Here is a 26,068-nt window from a genome sequence, read left to right on the forward strand (position 1 = left end):
TCAGCTCACCTAGCCAGTTATTCTTTACTGTCAGGTTGGGCTGCACATCTGGGAGGCTTGGCCGCTTCTGGTGCATAGCCCCAGTGGAAATAAGTGCTTTGTACCAACCCTGCAGAGCTTACAGTGGAGTGGAGCAGGCACAGATCATTGCTTGGGGGTGACGTCAAATGATGAGAGATGGTGCTGTCCTACAAGATTGTTAGATGGAGGGAAAGCACCTGTCTCTTTCCTCAGGCAGTTGCTTTGTGGCCCAAGTACATAAAAAATACGCCTGTGACCCATTCCCTGGTTATTCTGCATGTGCTGGAGTGGAGTCCTGAGATCTCTGTCCTTGGAGATAACTCGATACTTGTCTGGACAAGGCCATGATCAGCTTGATCTGACTTTGAATGGAGGGGTGGGGTGAGTTAGAGAGGTCCCTGCCTAAATTATCCCAAGATTCTTCACCCAAAGACTGAATGGGAGACAGAGGATACCACAGACATCCCTGGGACTGGGACTGTACCAGGCTGACCTCTTCACTTGAGATCCATTGGTTGTTCTTGGTCCCAGCTAGTAGCATGGTGTGTTTCTCTCAGATCCCTTCCTGGTTTCCTGACAGGCTGTTGTAATGGTTCTCCCTTTTTCCTCTGACCCCAGGGTTTCTCACGGGAGTAGGTGTTGCTACACAGTTGGTGTGGCCAAAGCAGTTTTGGTGTAGGGATCTGTCTTCTGGAAGGTACTGCTCCTCCCAGGACACATGCTCTCACAGGGCTTGAGCACTGTGGGATCAGCCTGTCTGGTTCATCTCCCAGCAGGGATGCTGGGCAGCATACTGCGGTATGGAGTTGGCATACCAACTACCAAAGGAGTTCCGCCCTTTTTCTTTCCCTTTCAGGGAGTCTCAGTAGTTCCCTAGGGCTCTGCAAGACCAGGCTTTCTGGATTGGGTGCTGCTTATTCCAGGCCATCTCTGGGAAGCGGAGAAGCCTCCTGGTCCTTGGGCTGATACTGCTTCTTCCAGCAGCTGCTGTGTTGTGCAGCCTTGTAGTAGATGGAGCTTTGATACAGTTGATTGTTTTAAAGACTGGGGAATTCTGCTTGCCTTTTTTTCTTGTACTGTGTCTTTTTCAGAATGTGATGCCTCAGGAACCCCCATTAAACTTTTCTGGAGTGGATTTATGTATTCTAAATCAGGAGATGGGTTTATGTGCCACATTAGCAGTGCTGTTGTCCCCACTGCACATTTAACGTAGCAGGAGATGTGTTCTGTGTCCTCAAGCATGCTTTCCTCTTGTCCTGAGGGTGTCCTGGGTGCTCAGGCACACTTGCAGCCCTGGTTATTGGTCGCTGAGACCTTTTGGTGGTCTGAGAACTTTTCCCAGAGCCTGAGCTGGAGAGTAAGCTGTTTTGAAGCCTCTTACAAAGGTGCCAGAATAGAGCAGTTTCATTAGAGCCTGAGCTACATCTGTAGCTTGAGAAAGGTTTGCGCTCTCAGATGGTAAACAGTAGGCTTTTAGTGCTTGCTGCCTGCTGGACAGGCAGCCAGACCTCATTGGAGTGATGAGAGCGATCCTGCAGTCCTCATTGGAGATAACAGTTCCAAGGTTTGGGAATGACTGGTAGTACTGAATTTTGATCTTGGGTGGGAGATGAGGTGATACTGTGTTGGCATCACCATTTTTCTGGTGTCGGCAGAAGAGGGAGATAGAGCTTGAATTCAAGCTTTGCGTACCCTGTAAAGGTTGTAGTGTCTGATCCAAAGCACATATTTTAAGATGAATGGTTTGGACCAGACTTCTCAAATGATTCTAGCTTCTAGTAAATAACCTTTGGGCTCTCTAGGTACCTACTGCTAGCAGACCCTTGATTTTAGGACACAGCTTTAAAGTTAAATGTACCTTCATCCCCTCTATGTTACAGGTGATTGAACCTGATAATAATTCAGTGACCTGAGGGGATCGCAAGAGAGGAATGTGTTAGGACACAGCTGAGTTGTTGAGGGAGAGCTGCGCTTTGTCCCTAATAGCTTTGCAAAGCTGGACTTTTCTTTAAAGGTTCCAGAAGGTGGTATCTGCTTGCATCCTGGTGCCAAGGCACTGACAGCACTGGAAGTCACCTCGAGTAGTTGTCTCACAAAGAGAAGATTGGCCCTGCCTGCCTGTGATTGCCAAGTGATCACACCAGGTCAGTGAGCTGGGAAAGTCACAGGGGTATGGAAGGTCTCCACATTCACTGAGATTTTTGTGCTAGCAGTATTGCTCTAAACTCCACAAAGCATGAGGGACCTGGGACTTGGTCCTAGTGCACATAAAAGCTTCAGGGTGGATGCACCACCAGCTTATCTTTCCCCTCACCATCGCTCTCTCCCCCTGCAGTCTTGACACATCCTTGTGTGTTTTCAATTTATATCACAGAAATGTGAAGCCAGTAGTTGACAGAACCCTCTTTCTGGGGAGGGGAGGATTCTTGTTGGGTACATCCTGGAGCAAAAGTTTGAGAATAATATCCTGGGGAAACAATGGATAGATCAAATTCGGAGTCCTGCTGACTTTAGAGTCAGACCTGTGGCAGGATTGTAGGTACAGCTCGAGCTGGGTTTGTCAGTTCAGCCAAGCTGTTGGCCCAGCCCCAGCCCTGCTGCATGGCTGTCCCTGTGTTGCCCCCTGTGTCAACAGGTAACCCCACATCTCGTGCCTCGTTACCCCGTAGGCTTTTCTGCTTCCTGGCCGTGCTGTCTCCCAGCAGGGATGTTGCTGAGGAAGCGGTGGGAGGTCAGGTGTCAGCTGGCCTCGCTGACAGGGTTACAAAAGGGGTTCTAGGACCAAACCCATTCCACAAAAAGGATTAAATATCAAAATCCTTGGTGCTGCCTGTGTGCTCAGAAGTGCTGAGGAAAGGGGCTGTATCAAGAGGGAGGATCAGCTGGAGCAGAGAACAGTCCCTTGAGCTCCCTGTGCTTCCCGGGGAGTGTGCGCTCTCCCCTGCCTGCAGCTCTGCCTGTGTTGGGGACGCACTATCCATCCTACTGATGGTGGCAAGGAAAGCACAAGGCCCTGGGCCTCAGCAGCCAGCCTGCAACCCCCCCTGCAGAAAACTGCTATTTTAGCTAAATTGGAAGGGCCCGCAGCTGTTGCCCCAGGGGCCAGACAACCCCCTTCCTCCTGCAGAGCTGCATCCCTCAGAGGTGATTTGTGAGCCTGTACGCTTCTGACCCATGGTAAAGGGGAGCATTAACATCACTAGCTTTAGCCATTAAGGAGGGGATCTTGCGCTTGTCTCGAGACTGAAGTGCTCGCTCTTCAGCCTCACAAGCTGTTGGTAACAGCACCCAAGGAGGTCAGTAATTCTCCAGAGCATGATACATCCTGGCCTACACCTTCAGCTGATTTAGCCTGCTCAAACAGAAGAATCATGCAAAAGCCAAGGGAATGTGCCAGGCCTTTCTCTCCCAGGCAGTTCCTTGTTTGTTCATTAACTGGCCAGAAAAGTGATTCTCAGGTCACTGACTGTGGTAACTCATGCACAAATGGGCTGAGGCTGGACATGTCATGCCAAGGGAGCTGCAACAAAGGAGAGCTCCTTCCATCTTAGGTGGTTGGGCTGCCTGCTTCCCCCTGGCCCTGAAATCCCTTGGCTGTGGATTCCTTTTGTTCTGGGAGACTGTGAGTTCCTCACTGCCCCTGTGACAGTGCCTGGAAAAGAGGTCAGAGCTGTGGGCTCAGCTCTAGGTGGGACTGTCTCCCAGTCCTTGGGTGAAGCTGCCCGATGGGGCGTGCTCCCCTTCCTGGGAGGGCAGCTTCCCCGGCTGTGCTCCAGCAGCTCTCCACGAGCACCCTGAGAGCCATCCCCACGCAGCCTCGGCCCGGCCATGAGGTCACAGGCCATGTGCAGAAAGCCAGAGCTTCTCACTTTATAGCACAGCAGCAAAAGAGCCCACCGGGGCTGGGAAAGGGCAGCCGCAGCCTTCGCAGCAGGCTGTGACACCCTGTGCCTGCAAAGGCCTGCGGAGCTGCGCATCAGCAGAGCCAAGTAAAATTAAAACACACCCCTGGAGAGGGATATGAAGGGCAGGGTGGGAGCAAGGCTGTCGCCATGGCCAGGGACAAGGCCACATGATGACAGTTTTTCTGCACAAATGCTTCAGCATACGCTGAAGGACCTTCAGGGAGTTCAGCAGTTGTGACTGGCTGGTGGCTTTTTCCCTAACTTCTGACCCCACAAGAGGGTGGATGTTGAAATGTTGATCACTTGTAGAGGGGAAAAAAAGGAATAACCTCTGGGGAGTTGCAGAAATTTGGAGCACTTAGCCTTTGCCAAACTGGGAGCTGCATTTGCAAGAGCAGCCACAGCCACCTTCTGAGCAGCACAAACTAAGGGTCATATCTGTATGCCTGTGACACACCTAAGCGATGCGCACTGTGGTGTAACAAAGCTGCTGGTGGCTCAATAGCTGCTCCACACGTTTCCAGACCTGCTGTAGCAAAATCTGATGATCACTTATTTCAAGGTCTGTAACACACTTGGCTTGCCAGCAAAAGCACAGGACAGCTGCTTAACATCTCCATAACACCCAGCCAAAAAAATGAAAACTTGAGACTCAAGAACCTGCAGAGTAGCCTGCTATTAGCAATAGTATCATTGGTAATGAGGAGAAACAAAGATGACCATTTCTCTGGAGTCTGTCAATAGGGTCTGCAATATGCACTAATTTCATCTTGTGCATCTTCAGCCTTTATTGCCACTGTCTTAGTAGTGATTAGAAACCAGAGATTTTTTTAAATGTAAATAATAAAATTTGTGCTATAAGAATATAGCTGTAGCACCCTGATCCACTTTCTATAACACATGATATTAGAAAGCTTCTAATGAATTTGAAGAAAATGTAATTTTGACTAGAAGTAAAAGTTTAAGGAAGCAATAAGAAAAAACAGAGATGAGCATGGTGTTCTGCTTGGTTCTTGATGGGGTTTAGGAGAGGTGCTAAAAGATGTGTATAGAACAAGAAACTCCTGTTTCTAGTCAAATATTAAATAAAACTAGGCCTAGTTCTTAAATTCAACAGGCTTTAGCAAAAATTAGTTTGAAATATTAGTATAATGAATTAGTTATTACGGCAAGTAATCCCACAGAAGGGTACAGAATGAGAAAAAAATCTCCAAAAGGTCTCACTAAAGTTCAACATGATCTACTCTCCCATATGACTCTGCAAAAACTTTCATGGCTAAACCTCAGACTTGCTCTCAGCTCAGCCAAGGCAAATGGCTGTTTTCTCATTATCTCTCAGCGTAAGAGGGTGTTATTAGTTTAGTGATAGTCTGGAGGGTTGGGGGGTGGGTTGTACTTACTACTTCTTGCTTTTCTCTTCTCTCTCAAAGGTGTTCAGAGTTTAAAACCAGAAAGGTATCTGTAAACTAGCCGTAGCCTGCAAAATGCAGCTGACAGTGAAGCATAATCCTCCCTCAGTTACTTGAATTTTGCAGTCTCACAACAATTGTTTGAGCAGACTTTATTGAAAGAGAAAAGTAGCAACTGAATAAATGCACAGAAGGGACTAACTTAACCAACCCTTTGGATAAAAGTCAGGGTAGGGCAAGAAGTGTCATGGGAGTGTTTTAATCCATCAGAAATGTGATGACTAAATGAGCAATTACTACTCTGAATATGTACCATCACTGGGCCCCTCCTACACTCACTTAGGAGTATTTCCACATTTCTCATGCAATCTGCCTGTGTGACAAATCTGCACACACGCTGTACGCAATTAGTGTCAAGCATAAGTGCTGCTCAGGATGTGTCTCATGTCTCTAAACCCCTCCTGGAAGCAATTTTCCCAGCATACAAAGAATAAATCACTATTCTCCTAACTTTCTCAGAGGACAGTTACCAAATAAGGGCAAAATAAACACATGTAATACATGATAAAGCATGCTAATAAATTAGATCATATTCTTCCAGCAGAAGTAGATGCAGAGTATTAGCTGCTTTAAGTGTTAAACATTACATGTAATTAGTCAGGGTAGGTGAGACAAGACACTTGAATGGGCACTTGTGGAAAACTAGTGAAACAGCCTGCTTAAAACAAACAAACAAACAAAAAAACCCCCGAAGAACTAGAAAAGAAGAAAATCAATGCACACCTACTACAGGAAGCATAAGTTACTTTCTCTGTGTCCCAGCCTCTCCAGAAGCATCAGTACATGACAAAGAGAGCAGAGGGAGGGTACGCAACCTGCTCTGCACATGCCCTCATAGGGCACCGACTGCACCAGGGTGAAACAGTTAGCTTAATTTCACAAATGACAACATGACCACACCTTGTATAATCAATAGACACACTGTGCTATTGGAATGTCCTTAGTAGTCTCCTATGACACCAGCTATCACTCTTCACACACGTTTTCAAGTGACCAAACATCATGCTTAGACAGAGGCAATGCTTGCTGAGAAAAAGGAACTCTTACACCAGGATGTAGCACAAATCCTCCTGAAATGAAGCCAAACCCCAAACTGTATTTTAGTCCAGCAGTGGAAAGGTTGGGTTACCTCTGAGCAGGCCTAGAAGGAGCTCAGGAGGCCATGGAAGCTGGGGTGCTTCCTTAGGTGAGAATACTAGGGGCCAAAGGCAAGATACTAGCATAAGAAAGGCTTAATTAATTAGTTAATTATCTACCCAGGGGCAGCTGTAGTGGGAAACACCAAGGTGAAAATGCCTGTTTCAGTGTAGCTGGTGTATGTTAGGTGCTGAGCTGGGCTTCCTTTTTCAGCGCTCGTGCACAGGGGAGGTCTACCCCTGCTTTCCTACTCTCTTGTTGCATTCTGCTGAAGGCTGGCTGGGTCAGAAACCATCATCTGCTAGTGAAGGAGCAGCTCCCCTGAAAAGAAAGCAGTCTGTGGTGGCTTCAGTTTAATATTGTGCCAAAGAAGTTACATGCACCAGAGGGGGATGAGAAGGGCTCAGAGGAGAGCACCGATGAGCTTACCACAGGTATAGGACAAGCAAAGCCAAACAGAGGGATGCTTTGTTTCAGGTTATTCTAAGAGAGGCAGTGAGGATTATGAGGAAACAGTTTGTATCTCTTTTTCCTGCCAGAAGACAGAGCATTAAACTTGTAGTCAAAGTAAATTGGTACTCTGAGTGGCCGAGAGTGTGTAGCAGCCTATATAGAGCAAGACAGCCAGAGCATATGGGTGCTGCACAGCCAGGCACTGAGGACGCGCAAGCAGTCGCAGGCATGTGAGAAATTCCCTGGGGACAACTCAAGGACCTGAAGGACCTTTGTCTTTCAGGACTGTCCATCCTGATCTCTGATATTTGTGATTATCAGAACTCAAGAGGCCATTAATAAGAGTTACAGATAGCAAAACGGATTGCCGTGAAAGGGCAAAGAGAACCCCCCCTGTTTATCACCATTCCCTCAGGCTAATCAGGAACTGGAGGCTGGATCCAGCCTCGGCTGCTCCCTGTTGCTTTCTAAGAGTGAGCAGACAATGCACTGCGAATGACACTTGACCATATAACAAATGGAGGATTTGCATCCGCTCACTTTTTATACATGTTGCTGGAAAAGCACACCTAATTTGATAAAAATCCAACTTCCAGCTACGAAATCCAGAGAACTTTTGCACCTGGCAAAGGTTCAGGTGGAAATCTACCACAGGGTGCGTGAGGAGACCTGAGAGACCCCTGGTCTCTACTGAAAGCAAACGCTAGGCAGGGGAGGTTCGCTTAGGAAATGCTGATATTTTCTTTGCTTCAACTGACTTAGGAATTGGGATTCCTGTCTGATACTAAGCAGATAAGCTTGGTGTGGGGTTTCGGGGAATTGAACATGCCCCGGGGGGGCTGAGGGCTGGCCCAAGCAGGGTGGATTACCTGGGAGTAAATGGCCAGCGCTGCTCCCCGCAACCCAGCTGGCTTCTGGCAGTCAGGGCGGGCTGCCCCACCTCACTCATACCCCACACACCTGCAGACACAGCAGGAGATCGTCCTGTTTTCAAGCTGATCACCTGGTCAGGGTGGTGTAAAGTCTTCTTCCTCAGAGGGGTAGCTGCACTTCTTACCTACGCAGGAGCCCTCAGCGACTTCACGCGCAGAACAAACAGCAGAGGCAGAGTTTGAACGTGGCTCGGTCTGTCGTGCCTCGGTGAGCCCATCCGTAACCCGGAGGTGACTCCGGTGTTGTTCTCAGCACCTCTCTGGTTGCAGGAGACAGGCGTGATGGATGGTTTCCCTTCCCTGCCAGCGGTCCAGCTGCTCCGTCACAGGACACGGCAGCCCTGGGGCACAGGGACGTGGGCAGCGGGCCCGCCTCAGGGATGATGGCGGGGGCCGTTCCTTGGCACCCCAGCCCAGAAGGTTGGACCTGCCCCCCTCGGGCAAGGTCCCGTTCCTGATGAGAGCGTGGTACGAAAACCACCCGTCTCCTTGCTCCCTGCACGGGTGTTCCTCCCTCCCCGAGCCTGGGGACGCTGTGGGCAGGAGGGCAGCGTGCCTGGGCCTCCAAACCGCCATCGTGGAGTCCCCGCTCGGCTTTATGGGAGCGCAGGGCCTTTCCCCTCAGAGAGGGATCCCCGGCCTCCCGCTCGTGTCCCAGACAGGCCAAACAAGCGGGCCCGGGGCTCCGGTCTGAGCAGGGGCTGTGCTGGAGCAGCCATGGGGTGGGGGTCCCGGCCAGCCAGGGCCGCTGAGGCCCATCGGTGCCCGAGACGGGCCGGGAAGCCGCCCGGCTCCTCTCCCCCACGCCGGCGGGATTGGCCCTCGGCCGCCTTCCCCGGAGCTCGGGGACACGGAAAACACGCAGCTCCTCCCGCCATGCCTGGAGCGGGGCCGTCGCCGGTCTCGCTGTGAGTCAGGGCAGGACACGTGAGGCCCCGGCGCCTTCCCGCCCGTCTGCCATCGCGTGCCAGGGCTGGCGCTGAGCGCACCCTGCCCCGGGATCCCGAACCGTCGCGCAGCCCTGCAGGTAAGTGCCGGGGAGGGGTCCGGGACCTTCTTGTGGTCGAGACCGAGGGTGTTTCGGGGTTGTGTCCTGGCGCTGGGTACGCGGCTGGGTTGTTGTTTACTGCCCGAGGGATCGCACCGCTGTACGAGGGGTTGTGGCACTGTGGGGGTGAGCCACAGGACTTCCCTGTAACCCCTATGTCTTCTTGACTGGACTTCCCCATCCTTTAATTTTTTTTTTTCTATAAAATCCTCATGGCAGGCCCTGTACTTCATGCATAGAGGAAGATTTGTTTGCCTTAATTTTACTTAGACTAAACCCATGAGCTCTTCTGGCTTCTGATGAGCTCATTTTCTTCCCTTCAGAGCTTTCCTACAACCACAGAGAAGAGCACACAGCACATAAGGAGAAATACCAACCAGGTAATTTCAAATACTGTACGTAAATGTGTATGGGAGTGCTGCCATTACATTACCAGGCAGCAAACCGCCCCGGGTTCGCAGGTGTGGGGCTGGCAGCGGCACGGCCGCCGTGTCCAGGCTTGCTGCGAGAGCCGGGAGAGGAAGGAAGCGCTGGTGCTGTGCACGGGGTGGACAGGCTGCACCCGCTCACCCCCGTGGGGACGGTCACACCGAGCCCGGGGAGCTGCCCTCCCTATGGTGACGCACACTCGCTGGGTCTCTCCACCTGCCTGTCTTCAAGGACACTGTAAAGATTGAAAAGTCTGAGTTTTGCTACTTCTCTGTCGCGTTTCAACTATATTTGACAACAGGAAGGCAAGCAGATGAATAGCAGAAGTATCTTACTGGTGGCATTGCCCGAGGAGACTAGAGTAGGAATGGTTTCAAACTGAGCCAGCGTGGATCAGTTTTTGTTGTCTCGCTGGCAGAAACTACCAGCTTTCACCACGGCCACAGTCCTCCAAGACATCTTCCTGTGGAACTAACTGCTAGGACCAACTTAAGAATTGCAGGTGCGCTTTATGAAGTTCGTTTGGTTTGGTTTGGTTTGAGAGAAGGGCAGGGAGGGACTTTATGTTTAAAATAAAATTTGGCAAGATTTGGTGTCAGCATATAACTTAAAATGAAAAGTAAATGTAGTTTCAAAGGGAAAAGGTTTATGATTGTCTGTTTTTTGTCATGAAGTCAGAACAACCTTATTTTACTTTATTTACATTTTTTTGCTATCCCATTGAACAATTTCACTCAGATACATTTCATCAGCTAAGCAAAAAGTTGTTGTGTATGGCAGTTATTAGCCTCACTTTCTAAACAACTAGGAGAAGTCTCACTCTGCACACAGATTTTGTTTTAACATGTTAAAAAGACCTCGCTGCAATTAAGTTCTGATTTACTGCAGGGAAAGCAAGATGAGGTCTGTTGTTCATGTCATTCCCCAGTGAGCTCACGGCCAGGCTGAAATGACAGTATATCATCATCCTTCTCTCATTATGAGGTATAATCAACTAAATCACTTTTAAAACATACAATAATTAAATGCCTATACTTATCCTTTGTTTAGATCTCATTTTCTTTGCAGAAGAGCCACAAGAGAATTAATTGTCCATAGTCCAAGAGAAATTAGGTACCCAACTTCCTTAGTTACATAAAGCTTGGCGACTGACTGGGCTTAGCTGTACTGGAGGCACAGAAAGGGAGACAGGAGCAGACAGACGCTGGCTGCTCCTGGATCCTCTTGTGGCATTCAGGTCTTATCATAGTGGGATGCATAAGTGCATTAGGCAAATGTGTTTCTGTTGCTGGTACAGCTGAGCAGTCCAGTCATTCTGACCAGCAAATGGAACAGTTTTAAGGTAAATCAGTCTGATAGCAAATGAGGTTGACAGTGTCTCCTCTGCCTTCAGTGTTGAATCTGCTTTTCCTTTGCACATGGTAGGACAGATCTGCTAGTGCCTACTTGCTTGCTCTGTCTTCGGAATGACGCAAAGCCGGCATAAGGCAGCTGCTGCGACAGGTTTGTGTTACAGGAAAAGCAACGTGCCTCGAATGTGCCAATGAAAGTGGCCTTCTTGAGGTAATAGGAGCCCCAAAGACAAACCTCCTGAATTTTGCCCAACAGTGAAATATGTGGATATTTATAAATATTTTTATGAAATGGACGTCATCAGTCAGAAAAGAAATGTTTATATTTAAAGTAATTTTGTTCCTTTAGGCCTGGTATTTCAACTGTGCAGTCCACAAATAGGTCTAAAGGATTCAACTTACAAAAGCAAACACTGTTGCTAGGTTTAAGTTGAGTAAATAGGAAGGCAAGAAAGATACTGAAAAAGGCTGAAAACCATAGCTGGAGATACATAACTGCACAGAAATTATGTTCTTTATCGTGCAGCCGAGAATGAGTTTATCCAGGGTGTGGTATGCTGGATTCCTGTATTTCAACATCAGCTGTTGCTTACCGGGGCAGAGAGGACAGATGCGTTTCCTGCATTCCCCATCCAGTGCTCACAGTCTCACGTTGCCAGTGACTGTCACACAGTGCTGCTGCCACAGCTACAGCAGCAAAGGCTTTAAGTCAGGCAAGGTTTGTGGGAGAGGTAAAAGCTTTTATTAGACTAATTGGTAGAGTTCAAAGCTTGTTTGTCCAAAAACTTGCCAGTTTTTCCATGTATATCAGGTGGTTAGATAAAACATATTACTTGCTATCGTAGATGTCTTGGATAGACTCATCATCAGGAATGATTTAAAAATGTTCTCAAAAAATTTTTTTTTTTCCCCCACAATACACCTAGGAGTTAGGTATGCAGTTTTCTGGGCTTAGCCTTTAAAAGTAGTTAAAGAGGTTATGTAATTTTCCCAGAGCCAAACAGCAAACCACTGGCTAAAAAGAGTTTCAAACTAAGGACCTCATCACTTGAAGAACACCAAAAATGTGGGACCTTGACCCTGGTTCCAAGGGAGGGATGGGTTTTGCAGCTACTTTCCAGTCTGTTTGTGTGTAATTTACTCTGAGAACTGACACACTAAAACATTGTTCTGTTTCCAGAATGAAGATGTTCTTGCTTGTGTGTTATACTATCCTTCTGAAGATATTAACTGGACCTGTTTTGGATTTTGTATTAGAATATTTTTCTGACTGATACTAGAGAACTGAAACTGCCTGTAGGAAAAGAAACAGTTTTCCATCTGGAAAATTTAAAAGAAATACTTAGTTTTCAAATTGCTTGATTGAAAGTGTTTTGTTGAATGGACCCAAAAGTCATATTGTAAGAAAAAGTGTGGGTGTATAAACTGTTTTCCTATTGCGCTGCGCATAGTGGAAACTGTACTTTAGGCTCCCCAAAAATCTTCTTTTGCATCTCAGTACAATAGTGTTTTAGCTGAAATGCTGCATGAGGGGAGATGCAGTCAGTGCAGGATGCCTGGACCGCAGTAGGTGGAGGCAGCTGTTCAGAACCACAACCACCACAAAAAATGCATCATCAGAAGAAAACAACCTCAGAACAAAATTTCTGGGGCAAGTTTAGCAAAACAAAAGGAAACATTGGATTTTGGGGATGTCAGAATGTTTTGTTTCCATGGCAAATACTAGTAAGAAATCTGGGATGGACTCTTACAAATTTTTAATTCATAAGCCTAAAGTTAGTGGAAATTTACTTTTCATGACAACTTCGGAAGAACAGACGTTGAAGTGTCAAAGTCTTCTGTGAGACAAAGTACCGATGGTACATTTTAAGTATAAGGATGTCAAAGGTACAGAATAATCATTCTGTTTTGTGAATGGAACAGGGCCTATTAAGTTACTCACACCTGCGGTAAATAGTTAGACACCTTTGTAGCTGTAAAAAAACAACAATGTGAATGATCAAGTCAGACTTCTTTTCATTTTACTCATGATGATCAGACTTTAGTTCTTTCTTAATAACCAAAGACCAACCAGCAAGACTCACTCAGAGGAGTCAAGAATGGGTCCCAGGAGGATAAATGAATCATCATGTGAAACTCCCATTGCAACAGAGAAGTGATTTCAAAACTAAAGTGCCCAGAGATAGATGCCATGTTTGCAGAAAATCAAGTGTAAGACAGAAAAACAGAGAAGTTCAGATCTGATCTGTTTCTAAATATGCTTTTTCTCTCCTTTTGAACAGGTACAGCAATGGAGAACTTGAATATCTTATTCCCAGATTTTACTGAAGAACAGCAAGGTAAGGGTAGCACACAAAGATCAAAGCTTCGTCTCATTCACACTACACAACAGTGTTTGCTAGAGTAGTCTTGAGTCAATGAAACCCGTTTCCTCTGAAAACACACTCCATCCATCTCCTTGCTTGTAAGAGACCAGTAGTTAGTTCCCAGCTCTTCCACAGGCCTCTAATCAGGCCTTGGGGCATGTGCTTGTCAGAATTTTAATGCACAGCAAAATCTTCATGCATCTAATGCCTAATGAGCTATCTCAATACCTTGGTATCCAGCCCTTTGTGTCTTTGTGCCTGTCTGTAAAATAGCATGGTCAGAATAAGCACCCATAGTAGGAATACTTCCCCTGCTTCTCTAACTGAGACAATAGCATCACAAAGACATCAGTAATTTGTGTGGACTATCGACATTTTTCTACTTTTTTCTTCACTACGAGGGTGGTGAGGCACTGGAACAGGTTGCCCGGAGAGGCTGTGGATGCCCCATCCCTGGCAGTGTTCAAGGCCAGGCTGGACGGGGCTTTGAGCAACCTGGTCTAGTGGAAGGTGTCCCTGCCCATGGCAGGGGGGCTGGAACTAGCTGATCTTAAAGGTGCCTTCCAATCCAAACCATTCTATGATTCTATACCAATTTCTGGCAGACTGAGTTGCTTTATACAGTACAGCACTACTCTCTTTCCTATACGCTAACACGCTGCTGTTGGGCAGCATGTTAGAGTCTGATGTCTGTCACTACACCTACACTGAACATCACAGGAACACTGCCATGCAACCCACCTCTACTGCTGCACAGTGATTTGCTTGTTTTTCCTCCCAGACATTTTCCAGAGAGTTTTTACTGCTGATGCCAATTACTTGGAGAATCATGAGAAAATGGACCAGTCCTTCTGGGAATCACTTGTAAAATGTTTAGCCACCACTGACCCACCCATCCTGAATGCTGAAGAAAAGAACAATGTAAGTTACTACAGAAACATGCATCCTTCGTAAGACATTGCTTTACAGATACTTTTATACTTCTCTGATATACTTTGGGGAGAGAAAACACACACTCCAATTGTCTGGTATGCTAAAACATGCTGAATGGTGTAAAAGGGCACTTGGATAAAGGAGACTTGGGCACCTGCTTTTTACTTCATTGTTCTCCATGTGCAAGAACAACTGGCTTTGTATAAATTACTCAGGATCAGTCCAGCTCACCATTTTCTAGGCAGGACATTGTGAGTAACATTTTGCTGTAAGACACTGCAGAGATTGCATGTCCATTTTCATACCCTATAACTATATTTCTCCAGTTCTTTAAATAGTTAACTATTACACACCATGGTTTTTTCCCAGCTGACAGCTCTGCTCTGAGTTGCTGAATGGAGTTTACATTCTCTTCCCATATTTGGCATTACTCTTTGTCCCTGATTTCCCTGTTGTATAGTAGGGGCAGGGGATTACAATTCCCACAGATGGGGTGAGATACATTCATTTATATAGCAGGGTATGTTTTTACAGGCTATGTTTTATGGGGAGGACTATTTGCTATTTACTTACCTTTCTTTCAGCTCCTCAACAGCTGCAATGTCCTGCCTGGAGGCTGTGCAGCCTGCCTGAAAGCCATAGAGAAGAAAGGAGTCAGGGCAATGGCTGTTCTTTACCTCTTGCTGAAGACAACCAACCCATCTGGATATAGGCAGCTGCCCAGCTCCAAGGGAAAGGGTGAGCTCTACCTGGCTGCTCGTCAGCTATTTTGTTAAAATTACTGCAGTGCCGGTGGGACTTGCCACCAGTTTGAAAACTCTGATATATGCTTGGAAGTGATTATTAGTGAATAACTAAAATGTCTAGAAATACTGCTTAGAAAAGTCACTTAGGTATGGTGATAATGGGAGCCAAAGATAGTATTTTACTTCAGTTTGACTTGGGCTTCTTCTGCAGAAAAACGCATTTGTGTTTAGGGAGAGAGGATGTCCTGAGATGATGATGCCAAAGAAATTTCTCTGGCTTAAAGTGGTGCCCCAGTTTTTCCTGTCTAGCTGGATTCATGACACCCAGGATACTTTTTTGCATGGACTGTTATCCAGCCAGCCTGGACCATTCTGAGCTCTCATAGTGGTAAGAAATCCAAGCTCAGTCACTGAAAATATTTTTGCAAATGGCCCTAGTGTTGTCCCACAAACAGAGTTCGTTTACCCGGTGTGCAAGCCAATAACACTCAGAGTCAAGGTATTTTCAAATTAATTTCATTGATGCGCATGAATGGGTGCCTGTCTCAATACAGCATACCTTTGTCTCAAGAATTCCCACGTTTATATACTTAAGTAATACATACTCATTAATATTTCCCTTAATGATTGGTTCTTTCTTCTTCACCTCTCATGTAAATTAGTGTGCAGACTCTGCCTTCTTTCTTCACTGTCTTCTTTTGAGTAGGTGGTATCATTTGAATAGGCGGTCAATGAGTCGGTGGTTGAGCTCTCCCCCTGTAGGAATTGCCTTTTACCTACTTCTTCCCTAACCTTGGCAGTTCCAAGCAGTTCTTCAAGGTTTGTTGATCAGACCACAATCCATTATCTTTTCTGACATAAGCATTCTACCTATCTACAAAGCCCCACTGTCTAATAGTTTATTCCTAATCCATGTCTAGTTATTGTTTCCCTATTTTAAATATTAACTGATGGGGGGGCGGCTGTACACAGGACTTTAGCAGCTCCCTGGTTATGTCAATCATGTTATACATATTAATTGATAACACTAGCAGCACATGTAGTAGCAACTAAAAGGAGTGGCTAGAGGATGCCACTCAGGGTGCTGAACCTGGCAACAAGATACAAAGAGACTCCACTGCACTTCTCATTTGCCCAGTTGTGCAATAAGAAAGTAAGTGCAGTTCCACAGGGTCCACAGAGTCATTAATTGTCTTTAATAGATCACAGAGCTGCACTCACTAAAGATAACCCTGAATTTAACTGGAGATACTCAAGGAGATCCTGTTCCTGTTTCTGCCTTGATCAAACATGTTCATGACGGGGAGAGACCTCCCAGCCCGGACAGCAGCCCAGCTTTGGTCATGTCTCAGAGCAGGAACGTTTGTCACAGCAGAGACCCCCTTCCTGCTCTTGCACAGTGAGCAGCATCAAGCAGCCAGGGGCGAATCATGTCTAGCTGCGTATGTCCAAATACTACAACTAATAATGAAGAGACGCACAGACCCGCCGGCTCTCAGCACAGAGTTGAATTTGAAGCTGTTAAGAATCACCTGCAACTCCAGCCAGACAAGGCAGGAGCACTTCACTGCCTGGCCCAGAAGTCAGCATCCTGCAGATTTCTCCTCCTCGGTGATTTTGCCTAGCTGGCTCCGAGGGCTCTGCCTTTGTGCCACGAGAGGGTGCTGGCACTGCGGCAGACACACAGGAACTCACGGGGGTGAAGGGAGAAGTAGCCCAGAGAAGGGTGAGCAACCCCTCTCCGGCTAAAGCATCTTTTCAGCTGCAGCAGCTATTGCTTCAGGGAGTGGAGATTTTCACAGAGGTAGCATTATGGGCAAATTAAAGGCCAGAATATGAAACTTTAGGCATCTACCACAACCATTTAAGAAAGTCTAAACAGTAGGGTATATACTGCTTTCATTTGTAATGTTTTGTACTACTTGTGTGCAAAAAACACAGCTGAAATAAGACCAAGGGTCTGATTTCCTGTCAGACAACCTTTAATAAAGCATTGTGCAACCTGTCATTGTAAAAGAGAAAATGTAAATAGTTGTTTCTGATATTTTTTTTTCTCTATATATAAAACAGATGAAAAATTGAAACTCCTGAAGAGATGTGAAAGGAATCTCATGCTTTCACAAGGGGAAAAAAAGGCTGAAAACTCATCCCATGAGTCCATGGATGAAGATACACAAGGTAAAGAGGATTTATTTTATTTTTCCCTGATACATAACTTAGTCTGATTGCATGTTCATAAGAGATTCACAGAGGAGACTTGCAGCAATTCAGTAGCAATTCTGCAGAACTCTGAAAAAAGTAAGAAATTGTGCAAAAGAGAGAACACAGAAAATGATCAGTACCCCTAGATTCATTATCAGTGAAATAGTGGCTGCCTCCCACTCTTGTGGAAGCTGGAGGTTTCAGAAACATAGAAATCTGCTGCAAGATTTCTTCCCAAATAAAAGATCATAACTTCTATGATCTTCAGTGCCTTTATGGTCTAACTGAAGCCTGTGATATAGCAGGAGGCAAAGAATAATCAATGTACAGTAGTAGCTGGCAATGCTTTAGTACTTCTCTAGCATTTCTTATTAGCAAACATCAACAGTGTATCAAAAGTCATTTTGGCTGCCACTAGACCGTTTCATTCATGGAAAATGAGAGAGACTAAGAAGTGATAGGCAACATGGAAGTGATAATGCTGATACTGGCTTATTCTATTACAGAAAGCCGCTAGCTGATTAAGATCGATTAAGTTGCATTTAGAAATAAATTTTTCAAACTAATCAGCAGTGCTGATGATATATGTGTTTAAAATAAGAACTTTCTCACTACTTATACAAATTATTCCAACTTCAGATTTTGCTGGTTTTCTCCTATTCAGCCAGCTTTGAAGAGAGCTGCGAGGCAAAGCAGCCAATAATGATCCTTGCATTTCAAAGCCTTGATTTTTACCTACATATGCCACAGCCATTATTGTATTATGAGCAAATGACGACAGTGCTGTTGTTTCTGATACTGCTGACATGTTTTTCTTTAATCTGATGAAAAAACACTTTCTCTATCCAGACAGTGATGGGGAAGATTTAGGAAGACAGAAGACTGAAGGCCAGTTACTTGGAGGTAGGACGAAGTGACAACAGTATTGGTTTTTACTAGAGACAACCAATATAAATCAAAAAAGGATAATTTCTGGCATTCTTTGGTTTGACTTTTGAACAAATGTATACTAACATGTATAGATGTAGGAAAATGACCAGTCAGAATTTGGCTGTAGGAAAGGTATTTCCTATGAGATGAAGCTCAAGTAATACTAACAATCAGCCATGCCTTGTGGTTAGAGTTGAACCAGGAGAATAGCGAAATCTACCGTTGTGGGAGAAGTCCTGCTGTTTGGGTCTGTACAGCTGCCATTGAAATGCAGCAAAAGAGTTTTGAAAATATCTATTGCAGCCACTGCTTACAGGGTCTGCAGTCAGCCCTCAGTGCTGACTGGAGATCATCAGAGAGGACCACACCTTGGATCTTGTTCCTGAGGCTTTTCCTTTCCTTCCAAACAAAAAATGAAAAATAAGTACATTATTGATGAAGAAAATGTGCCATGACAACACACAGAAATAGCTATCAGCTTATGGCATAGAACCATGGATGTAAAGAAGTTAAGGCTTTAATCATGTAATTAATGTCTTAAATTGATCTCAGCCCGGGTGTAAGAGCAGCTCATTTAAATTGATATTAGGAGATCTAATTTGTCTCACAGAAGTCTGATTCTACCTGACTCCAGATATTGTAAGAGATGGAATAGGGGGGGGTTAATAATCCATTCATGATTCCGACTTTCAACCTGCACAACCCACAACAGAGCTGCCCTCTCTAATGAGTTCGACTTGACATCTACTTTGTCACTTTACACAACCACACTAATTTCAATAGAGTTGCATGAGCTAGGACTGGCAGCAAGGTATGGATACTCATTATGGATATTAATCTACATAATCTTTGCATAATATTTTAGGCATACCAGCAGAGGTTGTTCCCTACAGAGATTCAGGTAAGCGTTCCCAGATAACCTCATCCTGCTGGAAGGAAGACTGTAACTGCAGTTTCTTCTTTCTGACATGCTTATATATTAAAAAATAACCCCCTGGCTGTAAATCCATTGGTTTCCTGTTAGCCTTGTATTGGACCTGGGCATGGTGCAGACATTTTGTTGCAAGCTTGCCGTAGTGGCTGGCTGATAGCAGGTGATTTGTACAGGGAGTTCTAGCCGATTAACCCTTTTTTTCTGTAGGCCTGCCAGGTTCTCACAGGATCAGCTCACAGCAGTTGTCATCCTTTTTAGGGGAAAACCCAGCGATTCTATTGGGCAACTATTCAGTCTTTCCCAAGAAAGCTAGGCAGTTTTCAGCATTCCTTGCAGCCCTCTATCTCCTGCTGAACAGGGATGCAAGACTGGGAGGGAGCTGTAATCTGGTTTCTGCAAAACAGTGATACTCAGCTCTGAATGCCTTCTTCACCTTAGCTCAGAGCACAGAGCATTCCCCAACAGAAGATACTAGGTGAAAGCCAAATGACAAGCAATGGAGAAACAGTACCAGCTGAGAGGCTGGAACATTCATTCTAAAGGCAAATTTCCTTTTATCAGGCACTGCTGAGCAGCAGCAGAACAGACGTAAAAAGCCCATAGTAGGAAATTTTCAATGGCTTGATTGCATTACGAACCTCATCCCTCCCACTCCCAGGCCAATGCCACATTCATTAGTTAGGAGAGGCAGACAGCCCAACAGACTGGCCTTTTTCAGAGGACACCTGTTCGACCACTTTTCTTCTGGGCAGTGGGGAATAGTTGCTGCAACTTGGACTGTTTCAGCTGAGGACAGAGTTGGGAAGAAGACAGAAATTGCAGCACAATCCCTGGGGAGGTTTTTGAGTTACCTGTCCTCAAATGACACAAGCTACATCAAATACTGGGGTAGAGGAACACATTGTAATACAATATTCTCCCTGCAATGCCAGGTGCAGAAAGAGGATTACAGTACTTTTTTTGGTTTCTCCACCTCTCACCATGGCTTTTGTTGCTTCAGTTCTAGATTACTTCAATACACCAGACTGAGATGCTGAAAAAATTTAGCTAGTGCAGGACTCCATGGCTACTGTATTGGACAGGTTCCGGTGATACACATGCAGCCCTTGTGATCCCAGCTCTACTTGGTTTTAGCAACTGAATATTAACATAGAGGCCATCAATCTTCTACTGCCCAGCTATTTCAAAGAAGCTGGGATCACTGTGAATAGTCAGTTTTGTTGTTATCTGTTCTTGGGCCCTTTTAACTTCTTTCATTTCCTGTACTTTCAAGTACTATTTTGTCTATACTGAGTCACCAAATAGGCGAATACTCGCTGTGCTTGCTAGTGCTGATAATGGTGGGAAACAATATATTTGTATTTTTACCATCAGAAATAATAAAACTATGTTGCTTTTCAGAGATTACCAGAAGAGAGGATTCAATTGCAGATGGTAAATACAAACAAGCAAATGGAAGTTTTTCTTGTGGATGGTGTCTTTCAGGACTGAGTTTTGCTTAGTGATGACAGTTGTACCAGCTCCTTGATACCTAGATATTTCCTAATCAAAAAGTAGAAGTTTGAGAATAGTTATTAAAACGTACTGTAATGGTTTAATAGAAGAAATACTGGGCAAGTCATTCCACGATGTAAAGTTACAGTGGGACTATTGCATTTAGGAGGCAGATTAATACAGAACCGACACCTGCCAAGTATGAATTGCTGTTCTGATAAATTCTGCGTCTATAGATCATTCATACAACTGCACAGAAAAACATTTGTGAGTCAAAATAGTGCAATGCTATGTTAACATTAATAATCAAATAACTGAGTTTGTCCCCAAACCAGAACTTGCTCAATCCAGCATGCTCAAAGAATCAAAAATGTGACTCCAGTATCAGGTGACCCAGAACAGAATTTCTTGGCAAAGTTTAGTTGCTTCACAGTTCAAAAGCACAATAGCAAAAGTCTGTACCTCATTTGGAGTACGTTTCCAGTACTCTCTTTTTACATCTTTAGAGAAAACTAAATTCACTGCCAGGCAGTGGTTGCCTGGATGCATAGTTCAATGTAAATGAAATCAGCATCTAAAACTTGTGATACGTCAACTCCCAAAGGCTTATATGCAACAGACTGCCTGGGGGTCCTCTCAAACAAAAACGGAAAAACTTTCTGCTTTGAACACGTCATTGGAAATCTGATAAAAGATTCAGCTCTTTCTGACTTTTGACAATATAATCAGAGAAAGAACACAATTTGGCAACTCTGCTCACAACTAGCATAGAAAAAACGCTCTCTATTTAAACCTCTCAAATATCTAGCTTGTTGTTATGCTGTTCTTTCTACGTATCAGTGTAGCTAGCTACAGGAGACTAATTGTCAGCTACAGTTCTTAATTGGGGCGGTGCAGAAATACTTCAACATCAGGCTTAAGTAGACTGATGGTACTCATAGGCTTAGTAATGAAGATGGTTATATTACTGTAGCTGTGATTGTGCAAAGCACGCAAGTATCAAACTGAAGCTCCCTTGTACTACTGCTTTACTCCCCCACTGTAATTCTGAGACTATTGATTGTCCCAGACTAGACAGTGTGCTCTAAAACAATTCTCTATTGCTAATGCAACCATCTGATTATGTTTTTTAAAAAAAAAACCAACAAAAAACCAAAAAAACCAAACCCTGCTCTTTTGGGGGTGATTTTAAAATTGCTGATTGGAACTTTCTGAAGGGCTTGCAGATCTTTCCTTTGAACAAACAGTTTTACCTGTATTCTGCTCCTAGAATTGATTTCAGATACAAAAAGGGAAATAAACTTAAAACTCCTTAATTTGAGAGTTTCACAGCAATAAAAGACATTTCTTTTTTGTAGCATATGAGAACACTCGCCTCCATCAGTGGACAGTACGGTGGATGGGCATACGGAAGGATGGTAATTTAAAAAAATTTTTTTTTTAAATTCAACTGCTGTAAACCCTGTTGAACCTTAGTACATGAATAAGATCTCTGGCTCTAAAAAAATTTTTTTTTTTTTTGACATGAGTAGTTTGTTGAAGTGCATCAAGGCTTCTCAATGAAAATCATGAACACTTCTCATAACAACTTGCGTGCATCTATGTTTTGCAGTTGAGTCTGGTGTATGAGACCTCATGTGGAAATAGACTTTGTTTGCCGAATGATACACTGTACCTTAAGGTGTATTCGTAAGGGCCACGCCTGCAGTTGTGACCTAATTTTCCCTCTCTATTTCAGATGAATTCTTTCATTTTGTCATTCTTTGCTTTGCAATTGGAACTTTACTAATTTGCTACTACTACTACAAAGGTAAGGCAAGACTTCAGTAGAAGGATAAATTGTTGCACACTAGAAAAATGAACAAAGCCAAACATTTATTTTGTTGCCTTAGATTGGACTATTTCTCTTGGAACTGGTTTAATCACCTTTGCCTCCCTGGAAACCACTGGGATATACTTTGGTCTAGGTAAGTGTATCTATAGCTGCCAGCTTTGTATCCACACTACAAGGTCACACAGTCATTAAACTACACCAGTCTATAAACCAGCTAGTGCCGAGATTCCGTAAATCATCACACAACTATCCTGTAACATCTCATTCACAATTACACAGTGTGGCTGGAGACAAACATGCCTTAGTGACACTGAAGGGAGAAGTTGACTCATTTTTCGTTCTCAATGATCACAAGACCCTGAGTCACCTCTTTCTGCAGCAATGGCCGAATGCTAAGTTGCCATGACAACGTATAATTTTAGCAGCAAGGCAGTCTTCCCAGATACACTCTATAAGCTGCTGTGCGCTCAGGCTGCCATTCATTCCCCTGGGACTGAGGCAGCTGAACACCCTGAGGAAGAGCTCTCAGCAGAACCTGGATGGCAGCAGCTACTGAAAATTATATCCAAAAAATGGTGATTCTTGGCAATCCCTAGGGATGTCATAGGAAAGGTGCAACTAGCAGCAAGTTATGGCTTCCCAGCTGAGAACAGAAATTGCCTTTGTAATCTTGTGCTAATATTTTTGGTAGGTTGTGGATGGTTCTCTCAGGAATCAGTCTTGTCACTACTTTGTTATTAATGATACTGCAAAAGTGCTTGGGTTCGTTAGTATTGCAAGTGTCAGTGTTAGGGTTTTGCCATTTTTCTATTTTTTTATGTTTTATGTTGCTGTCTGGCTCATCTTGAAAAAAATGTTTGTTTTCACAATTAGTGTATCGAATTCGGAGCGTACTTGACAGCTTTGTTCCTCTGATTGGCAAATTCAGGCCGACAGGTAATAGTGATCTCCTTACTGACTGCATGCATATTCCCTAGACCTTCCTGGGTACTTAATTTTGGTCAAGTCTTAAGACCTCTTCTCTAAATTACAATTTCCAGTCGTCTTAATTAAAAAAAAAAAAAAAAAAAAAAGAAATATTTTACTACAGTTCATGACAGCTGTTTGGGTTTGAAAATGAATTATTCTTGACTCCTTCCATGTCGCTGAGCATTTTCACATTTTTAATACTTTACTCTACTCTGTATGGGGTATTAACTATTTCCTGACAATGTCTGAGTAAGAATTCTATAGCTCAGTTAACAATTCGGGGGCGGGGGGGGTGTGTGTGTGTGTAGGTTTCTCTTGTTGGGTCTTCAAAGAGACTCCAGGCTCATGTTTATCTGTGTTCATGAACACAAAACATGAAGAATGCTGAAAAGCTGCATAGATACATGACAATTTGAACACAATAGTCCTGACAGTCTTCTTTTTCTTTATCATACAGGTATGAGGAAAGCTGCCTAGCAGGAGTATCTCAGGACAGTTCCACAAAACCCTTCTGGCTGAATTTCTAGTATTAAAAAAAAAAAAGCTTTATGAGGCAAACATAAAAACCTAATGGCTAAGATGAAATATAGAAGTGTTAAACCATAGAAAGACATCATTCCCTCCCCTCAAAAATAAAGCTGAAACTGCATTACAGGGTCCCATTCTTTCTTCTGAAGTGATTCGTGGCTCAGCAGAGCTCATAAGACAATCTAGATGCAGGTTTATATTTAATTCCATTAAATATAAACACATTCTCCTTCTCTCCTCCATGCAACCATGTTAGTCTGCCTATAGTGTATCAAAATCATCACAATTACCAATATTATCCTCCGCTGGTTCTGGATTAGGCTCTGGATGTTTCAGTAGGAATCTTGGCAACCACAAAGCCACCTCCTCTTCACCCCTTGTGATGTTGCAAACCAGGCAAACACCAGCTGCTTGCTTACACAGTTGAGCCCCAACAGTGCAATAGCACTGAAGCAGATTAATTTATTGTGGCAGAACTCAATATAGTGGGCGTATAATGATTTCACCCAGTGAAAGCTGGGTGAGATTTTACATGCAGTGACATAATGGTGCAGTAATGAGATTATTAACAGCAGCAAATTTCATCTCTTCTTCTGAGAGGAAAAATAAAGTGCTTGATTTGACTCACCCCCCCAACATTTTTCTTTCTTTGAGTAAAATAAAGCGCAACTTTGACATTCCTTTAATTTTACAGGGACATGTTACACATAATATATGTAGGGCTAATGCAATCGTAGGCAGACTGCAAAAAAAAATTTCAGTAAAAATGTAAAGTCTTCATACCCATAGAAGGATGAAGACATCAAGTCAGACACAGAGCCATAAAACATGAAATTGTACGGAAAAGTAAATCTAAACGCCATTAGCCCAAACAGCCCAAAGTTTTAGAGAAGCAATTTCAAGCCTTGCTCAGAAAATCAAAACACTTACTTTTTAGATGTACTTAATTTTAAATTTTAAGCACCAGCGTTGATCGTTCTTGTGTGTTGCAGTTCCATTTGCACATCCAGAAATATCAGCAATTGTATGAAGGCCTGTACCAACACAGCACAGCAGTTACCTAACATGTCAGGGGTTAAATTAAGCAGTAAGGATGAATGCAAGTTATTTCATAATATTTATGTTCTCATTTATATATACTATTTACATGTCTTTGTAGAAATAGCCTGTCACACCAAAATACTGTATATTTTGTGTTGTTAGTCTGCAAATAAAATCTTGCTCAGACCAATGTAGCATTGTTAACATCAAATGGCTTTTGGGCGGACTGAAAAGTTTGCATAGTCACCCTGCTCTGACAAAAATTGCTTTTTTAGTTTCCTCTGCTGTATAACGTCTTTCTGAAAGGTAATTGTGGAAGTCAGGATGAGAAACATATTTTAGTACTAATTATGTTTTCAAATTTGGTACTCTGCAGTCAACAAAATAATTTTTTTTTTTTTTTTTTTTTTAAACAGAAGTTGCTTAAGGGTAAAATAAGCAAAACATTTAAAAATCACCCAGCGGAACACATCATGCAAGATGAACAGCTCACCCAACTTGAAGCAGCTCATATGAGAAGAGTCAATTCTATAGAAAAAAGCAACTTACGTGTTCAGCCACATCCTCTTGGGTATCTGGGAATTTCCTGCTGTTCTTTCAGATCCTTCTTCTTAAGTCCATCTCAGTGTTTTAAAACACTCCTGCCTCTTGCCCAACGGCAAGGCTCTCATTCTGGTCTCACATATCACCCTTGCTGCAGCACTGGCCAAGCACTCAAAAATACGATACAAGTTCCTATGAAGAGTTTCAATCTCCTTAAACGAGCTTGTGTTCACTGAGCTACTGTTCTCCAAAAGTCCAGCAAGTCGAGCCCACAGCTCATGGCCCATTCCCATAGCTCTGCTGGGCCTCCACCTCCCACTGCGGGTTCCCCAGGAGCCAGTACATCTCCTTCCACTTCGACACCACTCAGCACATAGGGTACTTACTTCCTTCTTGGCTTTGGTTTTAAACGGCTGGGGGGCAATGCAGAGAGGAGGAACTGAAGCAAAGGCACTAGCGACCCTCCTCCTGCAATACACGTTCCTGCTTTTCACTATCTAGTGCCTAACATTTCTGTACAGAAGAGGGGCTACTGCACTCTTCTGGCAGCTTGGGAAGAACTCTGTTTTCACCAAACTCCCTTCAAGACAGGATTTTAGTCTTCAGCAGTAAGTTGGACCAAACGCTACTCGATTCACTCTAGGCTACAATGCCCAACGTCTATTTCCCTGCTGAAGCACAGCCCACCCAGACCTTCAGTGAACACCCAACACTTCCACACTAGAGCTCACAGTAGGCAAGGTTAGTTGCAAAGCAGAAAATGCTCCTGCTATACAGCAGGCAGGCAAAGGGCTGCTGCCCA

The 26,068-nt window shown here is 44.3% G+C and overlaps 1 protein-coding gene across 7 annotated transcripts; it reads left to right on the forward strand.

Moving 5' to 3' along the window:
• On the forward strand, window positions 1-26,065 carry TMEM40 (transmembrane protein 40). 7 transcript variants are annotated; one of them, XM_041118687.1, is made up of 16 exons: window positions 1-6,966; window positions 8,171-8,944; window positions 9,289-9,345; window positions 13,029-13,085; window positions 13,894-14,033; window positions 14,630-14,783; window positions 16,862-16,969; window positions 17,843-17,896; window positions 18,789-18,824; window positions 19,065-19,073; window positions 20,259-20,291; window positions 21,710-21,769; window positions 22,090-22,161; window positions 22,244-22,318; window positions 23,059-23,121; window positions 23,612-24,359. In XM_041118687.1, the coding sequence occupies exons 4-16, from the start codon at window positions 13,037-13,039 to the stop codon at window positions 23,629-23,631; spliced, it is 873 nt and encodes a 290-aa protein (XP_040974621.1). In that variant the 5' UTR covers window positions 1-6,966; window positions 8,171-8,944; window positions 9,289-9,345; window positions 13,029-13,036; the 3' UTR covers window positions 23,632-24,359. The 7 variants fall into 7 exon arrangements, 6 of the variants coding, with proteins under 6 accessions (XP_040974621.1, XP_040974622.1, XP_040974625.1 ...); XM_041118688.1 differs by having other exon boundaries at window positions 1-2,165; XM_041118691.1 differs by lacking the exon at window positions 23,612-24,359 and adding an exon at window positions 25,140-26,065 and having other exon boundaries at window positions 1-8,944.
• The last annotated feature ends 3 nt before the right edge of the window (window positions 26,066-26,068 follow it).

Source organism: Aquila chrysaetos, chromosome 20 (genome assembly GCF_900496995.4).
Source record: "Aquila chrysaetos chrysaetos chromosome 20, bAquChr1.4, whole genome shotgun sequence".
NCBI classification, from domain to species: Eukaryota; Metazoa; Chordata; class Aves; order Accipitriformes; family Accipitridae; genus Aquila; species Aquila chrysaetos.

Bases quoted from the DNA above. Each gene is read 5' to 3' on its own strand.
- TMEM40 (XM_041118687.1), top strand. From the start codon at position 13,037: ATGGAGAACTTGAATATCTTATTCCCAGATTTTACTGAAGAACAGCAA. The intron at 14,784-16,861 runs GTGAGCTCTACC...TATATAAAACAG, and splicing joins GCCCAGCTCCAAGGGAAAGG to ATGAAAAATTGAAACTCCTG. The intron at 16,970-17,842 runs GTAAAGAGGATT...TTCTCTATCCAG, and splicing joins CATGGATGAAGATACACAAG to ACAGTGATGGGGAAGATTTA.